This window comes from Lagopus muta, chromosome 18 (assembly GCF_023343835.1).
Source record: "Lagopus muta isolate bLagMut1 chromosome 18, bLagMut1 primary, whole genome shotgun sequence".
Classification (NCBI taxonomy): domain Eukaryota; kingdom Metazoa; phylum Chordata; class Aves; order Galliformes; family Phasianidae; genus Lagopus; species Lagopus muta.
Window position 1 is genome coordinate 9123936 of NC_064450.1, and position 18410 is coordinate 9142345.

General features: G+C 38.2%; 1 protein-coding gene and 1 long non-coding RNA gene across 8 annotated transcripts in view; one reads left to right on the forward strand and one right to left on the reverse strand.

The window, feature by feature from the left end:
• The window catches only part of LOC125702112 (uncharacterized), a 36253-nt gene that overhangs the window by 16993 nt on the left and 850 nt on the right, over positions 1-18410 (forward strand). The window contains exons 3-5 of one of the 4 annotated variants that reach the window (XR_007380446.1): positions 1686-1764; positions 5868-8861; positions 10227-18401. This is a non-coding gene — a long non-coding RNA (uncharacterized LOC125702112). Of the gene's footprint in view, positions 1-1685; positions 1765-5867; positions 18402-18410 lie in introns of those variants that run through there. The other 3 variants (XR_007380445.1, XR_007380447.1, XR_007380444.1) reach the window with 3 other exon arrangements.
• STXBP4 (syntaxin binding protein 4) overlaps positions 1-18410 on the reverse strand; it is a 53770-nt gene that overhangs the window by 6648 nt on the left and 28712 nt on the right. For all 4 annotated transcript variants that reach the window (XM_048965008.1, XM_048965007.1, XM_048965009.1 and 1 more), the window contains one exon: positions 4952-5009. In XM_048965008.1, coding sequence (XP_048820965.1) covers positions 4952-5009 — 58 coding nt within the window. The remainder of the gene's footprint in view (positions 1-4951; positions 5010-18410) is intronic.

Sequence of the window (18410 nt, forward strand, 5' to 3'; positions counted from 1 at the left end):
TTCTTCTTAGATTGCCTGTGGTCAACTAGTATATTGCAATACACTAATACATGCTGGAATCAAATAGCAGAGGAAAAACCAAACACATCGATGTGCTACATTTTTGGGTTCTTTGTAATGCAGTAGAGATGTGAAAGTGCACTTACAAAAGGAGCAGGTTTGTTTTTCAATTGAGCACGCTAAGTAAAATCAGCTGTGATTTATTTTCCATTTACGATGATACCTTTAGCTCTACTTCACTGTTTACACTGCAGAAGCTCATTTACCACACATGCTTTCTATTCTTAGTTGAGTCACAAAATCATAAACAGTTTCTGTGACTGCCCAGCTTTCAGTAGAATTAATGTTGGCTCCTTCCCATACAAAACCAAAACAAATAGAATATGATAAAATAAGTCCAATTTGTTATTTTCCAAAGTAGAAGCATAATTTTAGGTACGATTTCAAAAGCTACCAGAACACACTGTGTGTTTTTATTAACCTGTAATGTATGTATTGCTTGTCTTCTACTCTCAGTTACACTGACATGCTGTCAAAGCACCTGTGCCTGCTTTGTCACACTGAAATACGCAGTGCTTCAATGTGAAGCTTCTCATTTTTAGGTAAATTAATGAAAGATAATCCTAAATCAAACATTACCATTTCCTTTTTAACATAAGACAGAAAATCCATATGTCCTAATTCATCTAAAAGAAAGCATCCCAAAACATTAAAGGAACTTCTGTGTGTCTTTTAGGCTAATTTAATTTAAGATAAATGTTCTTGAGAAAAATAACAGTTAATATGGAATAGCTGGAACCTAGTCCTGTTAAAAAGCTAGAAGAGGTGTTACAGGGGCAAAATTCACAGCTGGTCCTTACAAACTGTATACATATGTAAGCAGTGGGTGGGAGTGGGAGGGAGAATAGCAAGGCCCTACCTAATTATAGGTGCCAGTCTCATGATACAGAGCTGCCATATGTTAAAGGTGAATGTAGTGGGAGGGTGGAAGAGATCAACTTTGATGGGTTTTCTGAGGAAAAAAATTAATGTCCCAGCTATACTGTAAGTAGAATAGCATAGTTCAGTTGGAAGGGACCTTCACAGATCATCAGGTGCCCCTTGGAATAGGGTGCTTGGATAGGTGGTGCAACCTTCCTCCCTGGAAGCGTCCAGGTCTTGGTTTAACAGGACTCTCATTTACTTTTCTGCGGAAGGTTTGATGACTTGACCTCCAGAGATTCCTTCTGATCTAGACTTAGGATTTTCTTCTCTGATGTTGGAATTGCAGTGGACTGCTGAAGAACTCATTGGGCTACGTTCAGTTGTTGCTTTAAGTTCATGAGGTCAAGATTTCAGCTCTTCTGAAACAAATTCACCGATGTAAACAGGGATAGAAATATCAAGGGTAAAATAGTGAAGAAGCAGGCATGTATTTCTATTAGACATCGTGTGAGGGGGCATGAATCTGGGGCTGCACGTGGATGAATGATTGTATTGCTGGCAGGCAAAATAAAATAACGCTTGCACTATCCATTACTTTAAAGTATATCAGATTATTTCAAAACATATCTGGGGCCAAATTCAACTTTTCCTCTTCAGCAAGAGGAGAGCAGAGCCATGTTAGCAATGAAGCTGATTGCTGCCTTTTAGTCTACTGGCATAATTTTTGTCCTTTTGATAACTTCCTTTATATTATATTGCAGAACACTGAAACTTGCTCTTGCTGCACTGTATGCTGACACATAACTCAGAGAGGCATACGCTGCTATCTGATATTGCACGGTAAGTCTATATGCATGACCTTAATGCCTTGCATAGAGGTACATGAGTTTATGACACGATAGCAGCCTTAAAGCTAATTTCCTCTCACTTGCCTCACTTGCACTTTGTGACTGATCCTTAGCAACTTGGTTGATTGATAATAATTTACTGCAAAACTGAAATCATTTCCTGAGTAAAAGAAAGAGGTGACTTCAGAAAGTTGTCTGCAGGTACATAGAGGTGGACAAGATGAGTCTTTCCACAGTAGATGGAGAGCAGTTTAGTGCCTTAGGAATAGAGCCATGTAAATGTTTTATTCATGTCATTTATTCACATAAGTGGGTTTTCACTTCAGTGTGTAACACAAGCCAGCTGGTTTGCTTCTTTTAAACTCTGATTTCTCATGCATTTCATATTGCTACACCCCCTTCAGAGATATTTATGGGAATTTCACAGCAAGCTGTCTCAAGCTTATGTGCTATTAAGATTCCGTTCTGGGGTGTTTACCACATTAGATTTATAGCATATAGATTTATGGACTCAGCTAGTTGATGGCACAATAAAGCACAATGGAACTGAAGGCAACTGCTAAATAATTCTTACACCCCTCATGGCTTTGGATCTTCTAAACATCAAAGAATAAAAGGATTGATATTCACAGCCAAAGAGAACAAGTTTACAGTGCCAGGACGGTGAATTATCAACTATTCAGCTAAATCAATTTAAACAAATGAATTAAATTATGTGAATTGTCTAATTATCTGAAAAGGATGAGCTGATAAAGATGCATCTCAAGCAAGCTGCTCCTAGAAAAAAGATTTTTTCAATGATATTTTTAATATTAGGTAGAATTTTATCTTCAAATTTCTTCAAGCTACATTGGAAACAAGAGACTTGCAACCCTTGTTCCTTTCTCCAAATAACTGTCTGAGATGAATACTGAAGAGGTATGAATTTTCAAGCCTATGAAGAGCCTGGCTTACACTCTGTATGTACATTTGGCAACAAAGATATAAACAAAATTAGGAAATAGGTAAAAAAAATACTAATTAATATCATGTTTTATCCTTGCATTCAATTAATTCTGTTCTAATGAAGTGAATTAAGACCTCTTAACAAATGTGGTTGTTCCATTTAGAACATGACAGGTGACTTCATTCCCTTCTCTTCAATTAAAATGGATAGATTTTCCTTGCCAGCCACACAAAGCTTCACAGGACAGGTTACAGAAAGTAGCAATGATGGAAAACCCAGGGCTCCATCACTTGCAATGCTAGGAGCACGTTAAGAAGAGGGAAGAACATTTTTGATCCATTAATGGTCAAAGGCCAGATATGCAAAAGTTCCTAAAAAACTTGTTCATGTGATCTGTTCAGTTCAGATCTGTAGCTTCAACAAGTGGGGGCAATGTGAAAAACATGGGAAGCTTTCTGAAATTAACTTCTACCACCTGGAAAGGCTGAGATTCCGCTGTTGCTAATAAGCATCTCTTTAGTACAGCTGCAACAGTTCATCCAAGAGCAGATCTTAAGAGTTCTTGAGCAAACCCAGCTTTCTGCTGACTCCCAAAAACACTTGTATGAAAGACACCAGTAACAAAACCAGGAAAAAGTGTTAGATTTCTTTTATTCTGTTGCTAGTGTATTGTTTGCATAATTCTCTCTTCAAGCTCTGTTCCCAGTTACGCTGGTAAAAGCCTGTATTCCAAGTGCTTTACCCAGAACAGAACCCAGCATCCACCTTAAGCATCCACCTGTGCCATAACGTCTCCCTGTATCAACGCCCATCAAGATGGAGACCAAGTGAACAGTGCTCTGCTTAATACTCGCTCTTGTATTTATTTGCATTGTTATGAAATTGGCTGCCAATTTGTTTTCATTTCCTAAATTATTTGCCTACAATTTTATTTTTTATAAGTCCCATTTAGTAACTTATATCTGTCTGAAAATAAAAGCCACCCTTTGACTAGAGCTGGAATGCACTATTGTGTATGGTGTGCTTGAAAACCTCTGCAAAAAAACCCAACAAATCACGTCTGCTTTAACACACGTAGCCTGAGGCACCATGGGATGAGTCAAGGACAACAGAGCAGTGCTTGAAAAAAAACCAAAAACCAAAAAAACCCAATTTCCTGCTTTTCTTCACTAGCTGATACATAACCTTCACTGTTATTTATGTGACTTCTGCAAGAGTTTGGGATAAAAGCAGTTGCATCTCAGTGCAAAGATTCACTGCCTTTCATGTCTTTTAAGAGACTTCAGGGAAATCTACCTGCAAAATCAGACTTAAACAGTATGTAAATTCCAGTAGCTGAAATAATCTGCTACGATGTAAGCAATCATTTGCGATGTATACAGAATGGAGATAAATTATAGTTTCTCAGCAATTGTTTCTGTCTTTTAGAGGAACAGTAAAACTATTACATGAATTAGTTTTCACTATATTCTGGAAAAAAAAATGCTTTGCAGCAGCAGAACAACTGATTCCCACAGAAGGGAACAGGAGATCATATTTAAAAAGTCATCAGTAGCTGCAGATAGCTTGGAGACTGAATTCATTGCTAAGGCAGTTCTCCCCAAGATGTCCATTCAGGACAGGAGGTGACCAGGGAAAGATGATCTTTCTAGTTACAGTGTGCTATGAGTGCTGCAGAATCAGGAGAGCAGACAGAACTCCACCTTCTAGGGCAGCTGATACATTTGGTAGGACAGCTGGACTCTGGGGTCCTAAATGCCACAATGGGACTAAAATCCACCAATGAAACAAGACTGATATGTTCTAAAAATCCAGCCCTCAGAATTCTTCCACTTCCCCCAGAATATAAGAACATTTGCTAATGGATATATTTACTATACAATTTTTAGGGGATTTTTTTTTCCTTCTGTATCTTCTAGGTCTGTTATATGGTCAAACACAGCTGGGGAAGTTCTCAACACATGCACTGGGGTTTTCAAAGACATCTGAAAGACAGAATCTCACAGTTCTCACTGAATTTCAGTTGACTTTGTGGCCGAGCCCTGTAGGACTTTCTAAACAGTGCAGTACTGAACCAGAGGAATGAACAAGTGATGTTGGTAATAAAGATGTGTATTAAAAATGTGAGAGCTTTTGTTAATTTGCTCTTTTTTCCTGTTCAATCTAGGTTTAAAAATGCAGTTAGATGGGATTTTATTTTAGCTGCAATCCATTTCCTCTCAGAAATACTCACTTGATAAAATATTTGATTCCATCTGCTGTATAAGCTTCTTCCCATCCATAAGGTAGACCTGCAATGAAATAAAAAAAGTCTCAAAATTTAGGTGACACAAGGAACAAATGGTTTTGAAATGGCGTAAGTTCGAGGCATTTCATGAAAAGATTATAAACAAATTCTTACTCTTTTTGTCACAGATGATAATATAAGCAATGCAATTTAATATTTGCTGCACAAAGAAGCTACGAACCACTCAATGATACTTTTATTACCAGCATTTCTCTTCCTGAAGCTGACAGTCTGGTCAAATTGGAGTGCAGCAGTTTGGGCTTTGGAACTTTTCTTGTAATTCACACCTTTATAATATCAGCAAAAAGAACCCTGTGCTTTACCGAGGTCTGTTTTAATTTGTTTTTATAGCTTTTCATTCAGATGGCTATATGAAGTACCAATCTGGACAGAATCAACTCCTCTACTGTCTGGCTTGTCACCGTCTTCTGTGCTGCTACATAATTATTTGGAAATTTAGACCAACTCCAAGATAATGAATGAAGATAAAAGAAAGAAAATCCTAAAAATCCCTTCATTTTTTCTGTAGACTAGAAATATATATGTGCAGTTAAAAGATGCATGAAGATTGTTCTGCAAGAGTTTTAGCTTGAAGTCATCTGGAAATGTTACTGTCTTACAAGTTCCACTATTTTTGTTCAAGTCACAGTCAATCTCAAAGACCAGCTCATTAGAACCATCTGTGAGCCTGCTTTAGATTTAAAACTTGTATTTGGAAAACATGCTGGCCTGCACACACCATATGATCTTCAAAATCTTCTTCATACCAAAGCATGCCCTAAGTGCACACATTTTCTGGGAGGGAAATTCTTTCTTAAAACACTGATTTTCTTTTCTCAAATTGTCACATCTTTGTTTCTAGTGCGTTCTTCTTCAAAATCTGGAACGGGATGGCTTCAGTTCTCAAAGAGAAACAAAGTTCACCACAGCTATGGAAGCACTGGCAAGTGAAGCAGGCACAGACCAGCTACGAGGTCATCACAGCTGGATGCAGACACCACGTGATGAATAACAAGGATGTCTACCAGAACTCAGAATTCAGATGGGTGACCTGAGAACAGGTACCTGTGTGCCGTCACAGTTTTGTGCAGCTTTGAAAAGGAAAGAGCACATCAATCACATTTTTCCTCTCTTTTGACCCGTATTTCCCACTTATCTCAAGCATCTTTACATTTTCAATTTAGCATAAGTCTATGTAATCTGGTCCTCAGAACTTTCCACCTACTGCCTTTGAGAAGGAATAATCCACAGCCACTTCCCTTTAATACCAAGCAGTTGCAGTGTAACACTTTTCAGGCTTTGATTCCTACAGAGGAAAGTAGGAAAGGATGTTTTTAAGTTATAAATACACCAGACATCATCACTAATTCTTCTGCCCTTCCCATAGATCGTGGGAATTTTATTCAAGTTGGATATTTTCTAGTGATAAGAAGGGAAATAGGATTCATCCTTCAATTACTACCACCTTCCCTGGCTTTTCCTCATTTCTGCACAAAACACACAAATCCAAAACAAGTGACAACACACTTGCTCTATTAAGAATAAAACCTCAGCATCTCCTCTGTGCTCACTCTGATCCCATACATCCCCTGTTTCATTCATCACTGATAATTACATTTTACGCTGCTAATTTGTCTAAAATTATTTCACTTTTTTTCCTTCTAAATAAAGGCTGGCACGTAGGTAGCAGTGATAACTGACGCAACCACGAAAGATTGCTTTTCATAAATAGTGAATACATTTGTCAGCTGTAAATGAAACTGCAAAGATAACTCTGCAGCTTTATTTGCCTTTCTCACTTAATATGCAGTAGTTTGTATATCCTACTCTATCTCCATGTTCTTCAAAGCTCCACCTTTGTATTTTTTAATGCCTTAGTTTTCCACACTTTTTCACTGTTAACTGTCCTTAACCACTGTTCTCTTCATGCCTTTCTCTCACTGTTAGATTTATAGTTATTTCCCATGGTAGCCAGGAGGCTCTCATTTTTTACCTTGTGTTTCCCCAGACACCATCTTCACTTACTTCCAGCTCACTTTCTCCATGAATCATTCAAAAGTTGATCTACTCGCTAGTGCCATGTTTTTTCACACTGGGGTCAGATTTGTTGTCTTTCCTAGGACTTGCTTTGGAAGACTGCAAAGCTCCCACCTGGGGTAATTGGGAGGTAAAGGAGCTCAAACAGGCAGAAGCATAGTCTGAAGACCACATTTAGCCTATGTAACCCACGGCAGTCTTAAGTTTCCTACATGTTTATCATTTCTTCTGTAAATTGCTACATTCTTTGATGAAACTTCATAAATAATGTATCTTAACTGTAGTTGTCAGCATGTATAATCTTTTAAAAGAGTCAGATTTGCAGTATTTAAAAATAATTTCCTCACAGCAGAAAATACAAGGCTTCTAGCTATTCAGATTTTTACAATTATTTGTCTTTTGCAAGAAGGTAATAATACAAAAGTAACAATGCATGCAAAACAAAAGGAATACATCCAAAGCACCCTTTGCCCAAACAGAATAGAGTCTCCCTGGAGAGCATATTAACCAAAATATATTACAACCTACCATTATTTGGTTCAGAATATATGCATCTAATTAGGCTTAAGGCAAAGGAGAAGTATATAATTTTATGCAAAAAAAGCAAAACAACAAACTGCTTGCTGTTGTATGTGCCAGTACTGCTGCAGCTGCTACAGAGCAGCAAGGCAGTATCCGAGGGGGACTGCTTGCTTCTCAGCTGCAAGATGCCTGCTGCAGTAACTGCTGTATCAAGTTCCCACTGCTTAAGGCAGAGGGAATGAAACCCTGGGGCTAACCAAACTTTTTTCTGCTACTACATGAAGTGTGCATCTCAGTGATCTTGTTTACTTCTTTGGTTCAACAGGACAAAGAAAATGCACTGATACTTGGCTGATTGCACTAAATAGAAACAATAAAGGTAAGGCCAAATTATAAACTTGTACAGGGTGAAAAAAGTGGAAGATTTTGCCCATGTACCCTCCCTCATGCCTCAGGATAGCTCTCCTGGAACAAAAGATGCACACTGTGTCCTCAAAGGTACGTCACTAAAAGAGCAAGGAGGAGAGCAGAGAATTTAGGGAGGAACCTCATTTTACTGGGCAGTTATCAAACCTGTAAGTAGTGCAGAAATGTTATTCCTGCTCTTCACTAAGTTAAGTACAATTATAGGACAGGAAATGTGGAGAACAGCAGATGAGAGTAATAGTAGCACATATTACAGCACAAGCATTGAGTTGAATCTAAAGAGAGTTATTTCCCTAATGAATAAATAGTGCAGACCAAAACTTTTTGGTTTTATTATTTTCTGATGACAAAATTACTTAAAGAAATGAAGAGATTCACAGACTAGTAAGAATGGATCAAAATTTACTGTTCACTACTATTAAATTACCTCCTTGCGACTGATATTTAATATTACAATTCTCCAAAATGATGAAGGTTTGAAGAAATAGTAATTATCTATTAAAAAAAAAAAAGTACATCTGTTAGAAAAGGTTTCCTAAAGGACACTATTAAATGGTTTTCTCAAACTTTGGATAAATGAAATTTTGAATTCTGATCTCTTTCCAACATCCAGCAATTTATGCTCTTGTTCACACTCAAACCCTCCTCTAATGGCCTCAGTAGTCGTGCAAAACTCATCAGTTAGGATCTCCAATGCCTTTGGCTTTTCTCTTTGAGCCATCTAGGCCATGCAAAGGAGACGGAAAGCCGAAGATCCAACCTGCTGGTCATCTGATGGCTGGTCTCAAACTCCTGAGCGCTCCTGGAATATGGGAATATCCCAGATGGACTGGAGACATCAGTGATGCAGGACTGGCAGAGAAACTCCTGTGTGAGTTATGCTGTTCGGGACAGCTAAGGCAAAAAGTTGTGGAGGAAGATTCATCCCTGTTTGTCAAGAGTGGGTCAGGCATAAAATGGCTCTTTGTTTTTTGAAGCTGCCAATAATCTATGTATATTTTAGTGCTTACTTGCAAGTTAACTACAAAAACAGCTAGAGGTCCAGGAAAACAACTTCCAGAAGAGAGTATGCACTTCTGGCATTTGTTTGTGTGGTACTTTATTCTTCAGAGCATTTCAAGTGCTCTTCCCACAAACAAATGGACTCTATTTTATGAATAATACTCTAAGGGGACATTCAATTCTTGTCTTTCACATATCAAATTCAATTCTTTTTTCTTCTTTTGTTTGTTGTCATTTAATAAAACAAAGATGGAGTCAGTAGTTTTCAAGTGGAGACATCTGGGAAATACTGGCAATTGAAATTTATGCTAATTTAGAGTAAGGTTGGCAGGGTGGCTTGTCTCCAGTCAGCAGTGTTCCTAGAAACCAAGCTTTAGGAAAAATAGTGTTCTTATTTTGAGACAGAACATGGTGAAAGACGACCTTGTGCCTTCCATTTCCTATTGATCATATGATACCGACCCATCTATGTCAGCAAACATCTCTTACTGAGACAAACGCACTGCATTGAACAGTAGTTAGGTACTAGGAGAGTAATGAAAAAAATAAATCACATGGCGAAAGCTTAGATCTCATTTTTACTGGAACACTGGCTTATATGATCAACTTCAAGATCTTTCTGGTAATTATGAAATTATTAACTATTAAACGTGGTTTTGTTCTAATAATTGCCCTTGAAGAACTTGGTACAGTTATCGGAAACAGCATGGATACAATGGAAATGCTAAGATATGAACAATGCTCAGTCAGATGGCTTATTTCAGGAACCAAGACTGAATGACCTCTGATCAGTACCTGGGGATCAGACTTTACTGTAGGTGTCCTTTTTTTCCTAGCTTAGGAATTAGGAAATCCAAATTTGAACAAATTCTTCCTGGAATGCACTCTTAAGTTCAAGTGAGAGCAATAGTCATGCAGGCACTGAGGTTACTAATAGGTGCCTTCAAGATGGATAAAGAATCACATTCCTGAAACATTATTTGAAGAAAAAAAAGGTATCCCTTCAGAAGCTGAATGCTATTAAAACAAAAAAATGCATGTTTTTCAACTAACTGCTAATATTCTCTATTTAAATACAGTTTTACATTCTGTAGGATACAATTATTAATACTGTAATTAAAAAGAGAAGTGAACAGTCTAGCTGAGGCCTGTTTTTATGCAGGAGGTTAGTAGTGTAATGAAAAATAAGCACACCTCACTTAATTACGGCAATAAAATGCTTTCTTCTGCTTAGCCGACAGCAATCAGATGCATACAACAAAACACAATTATGCAGAAACCGCAGAAGTCACCATACTGTGCAGTAACATCACTGTGAAATACTCTGACTTCCTTTTTGAAGGAATGGAAAAGCTGCAGCAAATAACTGGGCTGTACTGAGTCTGTCTGCTTCAGCAATGGATGCTGTTCCTCTAAGGTACGCTGTAGAAGATGCTCATTTTTGTGAGAACAAGCTGAGGTACATAAGCCATTATCAGCTAACAGAAAACCACTGACCTTTGGATAAATCCTTATAGCCCAGAGGGAACACTGACAATCCAGCCATGCCATCAGCTAGGCACTGGCCTGATCCTGTGCAACTGCACCAAGTCTTGGTAAGAAACTGACAACGTCTCTTAAGCATGCAGAATGCCCAAGAGAGACTGCATTCCCTGAAATTCCAACACAAAAGGAATTTAAAATTATACTGATTATTTCTGTAGTGAGAAACCTTCTAGAAAACATGCATTATTTAATAACTTACATTGAAAACCATAAGCTCTTTATTTCTTGTATTCACTATTAACATGATTGCCTGTTTGTGATCAGTTAAGAACACAATATTATTTTCACAACACACAATAATTACTGTACAATCAGAGACATGGGCCATAGCTGGGGAAGAAATCTGCACCACGTCCTTACATACATTACATTTTAATACTGGCTCCTAAGTTCATTCCCAGGCTAAAAAAGCTAAATTCATAGAAGTGAAGTGCTGTCTCGAGTACATTCTTGCACTAAGTCAGCACTGTCCTCTTCCAGCTAATTTCACTAATGTGGAATAACACGTTCTGACTTCAAAAGCCGATCCTCTGCACACGAGGCACGCAGGACCAAGTGGGAACAGCCTGGAGTACTGCAGTGCACAGCCCTGCTCCAAATCATTTTTGTCCACAGCATCCCTTTCTTTTGCTCCCCTGGTTACTACTCCCTCTGTTCTGGAGCTCATTTGTCTCCTCCTCTCCTCACTGGATCAAATCCTCTTGTCACCATCTATTGTGCTGCCCGCCCACTTCCATCACTGTCATCTCGCACCGCTCCCTGACGCATTTGTTAAATATAAGTTTAATTAGAAAGCGTTCATTGGAAACAAATGAAAAAGCCTAAAATTAGAATTGGACAGAGATTGTCTGAGATTTAAAAAGTAATACTATTACATGATATGCCTTTATTGCTAAGCAATATCTTACTTTTATGCACTGATGATGAAATTAATCCATGCAGGGGCTGGCACGTACCACCTTCAATTTGAGAACCACATAACTACTTTCAGCTGAGCTCCACAGTAAGTATGGACCAAAGTAAGTAAGAAATACTATTTTGTTACGAAGCAAGAATTGTGGGAATGCATTAAAACAACACCCATTCAGCCTGTTACTAAAGACACTGTAACTACACCTGAGTTAAAGAAGGGCTTTACTTATAGACAGACATGACTTCAGGACCAGTATATTGTAACAGTTGTCAAACGTTCCTAGAAACTAGGAGAGATGCCTTTTTTCCATAGTAAATCTGAAGAAAAATAAATTCACTAATTCACCGTGTACCAAAATTAGCATATTTATTTTATCCTAATTGTGAAAGATTCCAACAGAATAATTGTACCAACCACTAACAGGAGCCAAAATCACCATCCCCAACTTCCGTTCATGATATACATGCTTCATGGGATAAGATGACAGATTCAGTACGAGATGTATATTTTGTACCTCATTTGGGTCTCCTTCATAAGCACCAAGCAATTATGTTTTGCTATTGCAAATTCTCAAAATACACTTCTGAAATCTTCCTATTCCACTCTTGGCAATCAACTTCTCCCGTGCCTCTTCCCATTTCAGTTTTCACATTTGTGCACCACATTCACCATGTATGTCTAAGTAACTCTGCTAGCCCTCAGCTTCTCACTCCTACCTACTGAAAAGAAGTGAAAAAAATGTGCCAACTGAAGGAACTGACAGAGCAGCACATTGCCCCTCCTATGCAAGATGAGCACTGATGGCTTCAGCATGCATTGACATTCTAAGCAAAGGAAATTAGCATTAATCCACTCTCAGGGTGCTCCTAATTGTATAGCCATGGAAAATTAACTCAGCATTAACTGCACAAACAGCTTTGGTTGTGCTTCCTGCTGAAATGGTTACCTAATTTTTTGGTACCTGAAATGAGGAGATAGTTACTCCCTGATGGTGTGCAGATACGTGCACCCCAACAGACATCTGGGCACCCTCCTCTCCTGACAACCAGCATCCTGGGCTGACCTGTGCTGGCGGGTCAAAAACAGCCTGGAGTTTGAGGCACTATCTGGAATTGAGAACATATGGGTTCAATTCCTGTCTCTGACTTCTTTGATTGGGAGCAATTTGCATGCAACAAAACTGAGAAGTATTTCTGTTTTCTTCTCCCTCATGTCAAGGACGTTGTACTGTAATTAATTGTCAGTACATGTAAAAAAAGTCTAATCATTATGTCAACAGAAATTAAGATGAGGGAACTTAGGAAGTACCTACCATCCGGCACAGTTGTTGGTTCTACAGAGTTTTGACTGTTGTTTCCACAGTTACTGAGAAAAAGTATGGGAAGAGGCACCAAGTCATTTAATTTTTTCATGGCTGGGTCACAGTATGAACTGAACACGTGCAAAGACTTCTAAAGATTTGTTCCTTAATGAAGTCTTCTTATCAGAGATGCTGGAAATTTACTTAACAAGTCTGTCCTAATCTTGTTAGAGCATCTCCATTTTATGGTATAATAATATCACTTACTTGTTTTTCATTATTAAAATGTTTTGATTAGAAAGTCAGTACAGACAGTGCCTATTCAAAAGCTGATTCATCTTTTCTCATTAAAGGTAAGTGAATGGAAAAGGAATAAATTGCTTTTCTAGCGGCAGCAACAGAGTTCTAAAATCTAGGTCACATTAAAGAACTCTTAAATAGGGTTTACACGTTGACTTGTCTTTCTCATTGCTGTGAAACACTGGGAATAAAATACATGTTCAATCACCAGTAAATTAGCTAGCAATTTGTTCACATACTATCCCTTCATGATACTTTAAATAGTTTTTCTTGTAATGTGATCAGACGATGAAATTATTCTGTCCTTCTAAGTATCACCTCTTATGTAGCTTCCCAGCTTGTACATAACTGCAATTTGCAATGTTCTGATTCTTGGACATGAATTTAAACCTGGAAAGAGGAACACGTGTACCAGCCTAAGAGCTTTTGTATGCTGTATCTTAAAGCAAACAAACTGATTAGTCCATTTTATTTCCCATAGGAAGGTCTCAATTCCTATAGCATAATGCAATGTTGACGAACTGGAAAGAATCCAGAGAAACAAAAGAATGATAAAACAGCAAGAACAGCAAAAAATGAGCAAACTGGTATTAGGGGCTTATTTTGGGAACGGAAAATTCAATGTGAAATAATATCTTCAAATATATTAAAAGGTACCACAAAGAAGAACGTACTAGGATGTTTTCAATAACCACTGGGATGAAGAAAAGCAGCAATGGACTTAAACCACAATGAGGATTTAGGCCAAAGGAAAAGCCTCCTAATGGCAAAGATAATTAAGCATGGGAATCGTTTGTCTAGAAAAGCCAGAAAGCAGAATATGTTTGACAAACACCTCTGGATTCATGTAGGTGTAATTGCTGAAGGCAGGCAGGTGCTCTACCTAATTGCTGGAGATTCTTTCTAGCCATGTGTTTTCAGATTCATTGGTACTGTTCCAAGTACTTGTCTAGTTTTGGAAGCGTCTGTGTGATTTACATTACATATACATATTTCTTCTGCTTCCCATTCACAAGGCATTTTTATACCTCAAATTCACAGAAGTAATGCATGTGCATTACGTTATGTACCACACAAGTCTTCACTTGTCTCCTTCCAAGTATTTACTGTAAAATCAAATCCATCCTGGCCAAAGAAACAGACTTTATGGCTTTTTTTAGGTTGCAAGATAGCACCTCAACACACACCCCATCAATCACATTAAAACTGAACAGAAAACCCTAAAGCAAAACTGAGAGCTTTTGCTGTCTGCTGCCTTTCTAGTCAACCATTAAACCCCAACGTGGCCTCACTAGGCTTTTTTATTTATTTAACACTATAGACACGGCTTTTAAGTTCAGGTATTTCCATAATGAGCACTGTTTTCTATCAAGAAGAGCAGGACACCAGAATACCAGTGCTGCTAATTAACAAATGTAACCTCTACACCTTCAAAGCACACAGCATGGATTTTAAGATTACTACTTTTGCTAGTCAAAAACAATGGGAGCTGTATAGATGCTTTAAGGACATATGTTGTATAATTTAATAGGTCTCCTCATTTCTGATTTGAGTAAGTCACTGAAATATTTATGGCCTTACCAGAACAGTGAATGTACAGTTATCTCTTCAGTTGTTATTATGCTGCTCTTTCTCAAGCAGCTCTTTCATTCAGGAAGAAAAGGTACATTCCGAGTTTATTAGCTGGAACTGTATTAAAGCAATGTTGTCCTCCCAATGCAGAAGTGTCCCTAGAAGGACACCTCACAGGGAATTATTTTCTTGCTCTGACACTGAAAAAATAAAAACATAGCAGCAGGAGCAAGTGCCAGCAATCTGAAAATATTTGCAGGGTCAATGGAAGGGAAGAATTTTGATACTTGGGCTCTGCAAATGCATCTTTAATACCACTACGCTAATTACTAAGAGTCAAGTTAGCCACAGTGTGCCTGTCTCACAATTACAGCTAGATACCAATGCACATAAATCAAAAAGGCAGGGGGAAACACCCAGTGCTTACCTATTAACTTCTCCACAACTTTCCCAATCAGCTAAGCCAAACAGCTGTACAAAATTACACCACTGCCATATCCTTAATTTTAAGAACAAAACTAATACAGTATATGGCATTAATTTGACTGTAATAAATATACTGAGGCTGTAATGTGTAATTAAAAAGAACATGAATATTTAGCAGTATTAACTATTCTCAAATTAGCAACTGCTGTTTGAGAAGACTTGCTACTTTTCCTTGTAGCTCTGCCACATAACTGTGTCAAAGGAATGAGAAGGGACAACTAACAGCTTGCTAAACATGGAGCTGTGTTGGCAACTTACCATAATGTAGTTCAAAAAGTAAACAGAAGAAATTGAGGGATTCCATATTTTAGCTGTTAATACCTGAGATGTAAGACTTCATCTGTGGTCCAGAAAGTAACAGCAACTTCACTACCAAAAGAACAAACACCCATGGCTGCTGATCACCAGCTCTTCCCATTGCCTTCTTTTTATGTGCAATCAGCATACAAGGAAAATGAACGCAAAAAGTGGGCAACTGAACCCCTGCCTGTAGGATCTTCATAAGTGAATGCATAATGCCTACAGCGGTACCTGGGGAGATCAAAACCAGGGCAGCAGGATTTTTGAAGATATGTCTTTGGAGATACTTCTAGTGAACTTCCAATGACGGCCAGATCCCAGGCAGGAAAAGAGATTAAAGGAAAATGGTGTCAAGAAATAGCTCAAGATATGCTGCTTTAGTGCCTGTGATCAGAGAAGCAGGGTTCTGAGCACGTAGCAGATACTGATGGCTAGGATTATATCAACAAGGGCAAGACTGTATTTTTTAATAGAAAAGTCAGAGGCAGGGTGAGGAAATTAGCAGTCAGAATACTTGAATGCTGTGTTATTCTGCTGAACGTTTCAAAATGCTCACTGCCTGCTGCTGTATGAAGAGAGAAGTATGTTCCAGAGCTAATCAGATTTTTGCCATTATCAGTAGCAAGTATATTTCTTTTTAAATTTTGTAATAGGAAAGAAGTTGCTTTCTCCAGTTTTTTCTTTACCATATGGACTACTAAGTGCAGCAGCAGCTACTTTTAAATGTTACGGTTCCTTTGCTGAGGCATTATGATCCTTTGTAAGATGAAAGTAATTTTCTTTGTGTCTTAAGGAGATGCTATTCTGCAAAGCAGAAAGGCCTCCCAAGACTTACTGCCTAAAAATAGCTAACAGCCTTTCAGGAAGATGAAGAACGAATCTTTCAAGAGACGTGCTTGATTATTCTGTTTATTACTCTGATTTGCATTTCTGGAACTGGAGGATCCTGTAGTAGTAAGCACTGTAAAACAAAGGGGTTTGGTTTTGTTTGTTTTATACAGAATCCTGGCTTAAATCACCAAACTGACATCACGTAGCTGTCATTCAGCCTACCAAGCTGAAAACTGCTCTGCAGCATCATTACAGACAAAGCAATGTGTACTTGGAGAGTTTCAAGAATACACTGAACTTCTTTTAAACCTCTTCCCCCAGGCAAAATGTGAAGCTATTGTGCAACAGAGGTCACTCTGTGCAGCTAGCTCATGCATATGCCATTTTGTTCTGGATGTCAAGGAGGATTTTTAACAAGGAAATCAGTTTCCATTTAGAAGAACACTCTACACCTAGACGTGTTTCACATCTACTATAAATAAAGTAAAAATTAAAGGGTATAATGATGAATGTCCAGCAGTAGATTTTTATCCACTTAGCAATCTCAGAAGTATTCAATCCAGTTCTATAAGAACTCAATAACAAATTTTAATTTGGAGGCACTTGTCTGGATAAAAAGGAAGTCTTCTAAGTAGTGCCTACAGTCCTTTTTTCTTTAATGTATGATATTTATGAAATGCTACATACATGAGAGCCCTTTTTAGGACAGCACATCTGCAAGAAATCAGAAGATCACACAGAGAATGTGCTGTGAGAATCTGGCCTAGAAGGCTGCAGACAGAATGCCAGTTCCTGTGCTGTAACTATTTGTCTTCTTTTTTCTTTTGTTTGAGAGAGGAAAGCCTTAAAGCTTTAATCTCACACACAAGCTCATCACATCCCAAGTCTATCTGTAATGCTCTCCAAATGAGAATGAACTCGGAAGGATGATGCTCAATCTTTAAATCCTTCTCTGCAGAGCTGTTTTCAACTTACAGGTTCATACAAGGGATCCTTGCTGTGGCTCTAGAACTTTCTGACGTGTCCTACCTGTTATGCTTGACAACCACACGGTAGAATTCAATTGCATTTAGGACTAAAAGTTTTCCTTGCATGATTTCCTGTGTAGTGCGATAGAAACAACTTAATGTGACAGCACACTTCCATTGTCACTGGTGGAAAACAAATTCCCCTCCCTCCTGGCCACTGTTATTAACTCCAAAGCAAAGAGCATGTGCAAAAGGCAAAGGAAAAAGAACAAATGTAAAAACTGGATCCGCTGCTACCAAACTGCCAGCCCACCAAAACAACACACATGCTAACAGAAATAACACAAGGAAATGCCCCGTGCATTTTCCTAGAAGAATATTTAAAGATTCCAAAAAACTCCGTGACTTCATTATCATTCAAATATCACTGTTACAAAGTCTTATTTACTTTTTTGTTCTTTGTTTACACTGTTTATTTCTGAAGAAGTCACACTGTTACATGACTCAGGGAATTAGCAAACACATTCAATTTACTTAAATAGGGTAATTACTACTACACTCAGCTGACATTAATAGCCTTTATGCAATGAACTGCCCTGTGATGTGTGCTTAAAATAAAGGAAAATATGCATGTATATTTTAAGAGCATTAAGAAGGAAGAACACTTGTAACTCCAGACATATAAAAGCTTTTCATCTTCTACTTTCTGTATTTTTCTGAAGTACTGTTTGAATCTTAAGCTACCAGAATGAAGGCAGCTCTGTAGTCTCAGAAATGAAAATGAAATGAAAAAATAATACAGTGTATAAATTCTTCTGGGTGAGACAGACCACAAAAAAGCCACCAAAACAACCATGAGAGAACAATGCACTTGAAGGAGTTAATGTTATGGTAAGGTTAGGGCTGGAAATACTGACAGGATAGGAGCAGCAGCCCCTAGCCTGCTTTGGTAGGTCTTCTGTCATTCTGAAAGACAGTGCATTCTGGTAACCATACCCACACCACACTCTGAACACAGTGGGAACAGAACCCATACTCAGGAGCCTTTTTCCACACTTGGGAAAAAACAAACAAGGCGACTGCTGAAACTCATCATGCTCAATTACTGAGCAAGATGCTAAAGCTCCAGCATTTAATGAAAGAAATGAAGTGCTTATGTGCATGTATACAAGTGTACACACACACAGGCATGCAGCTCTTACT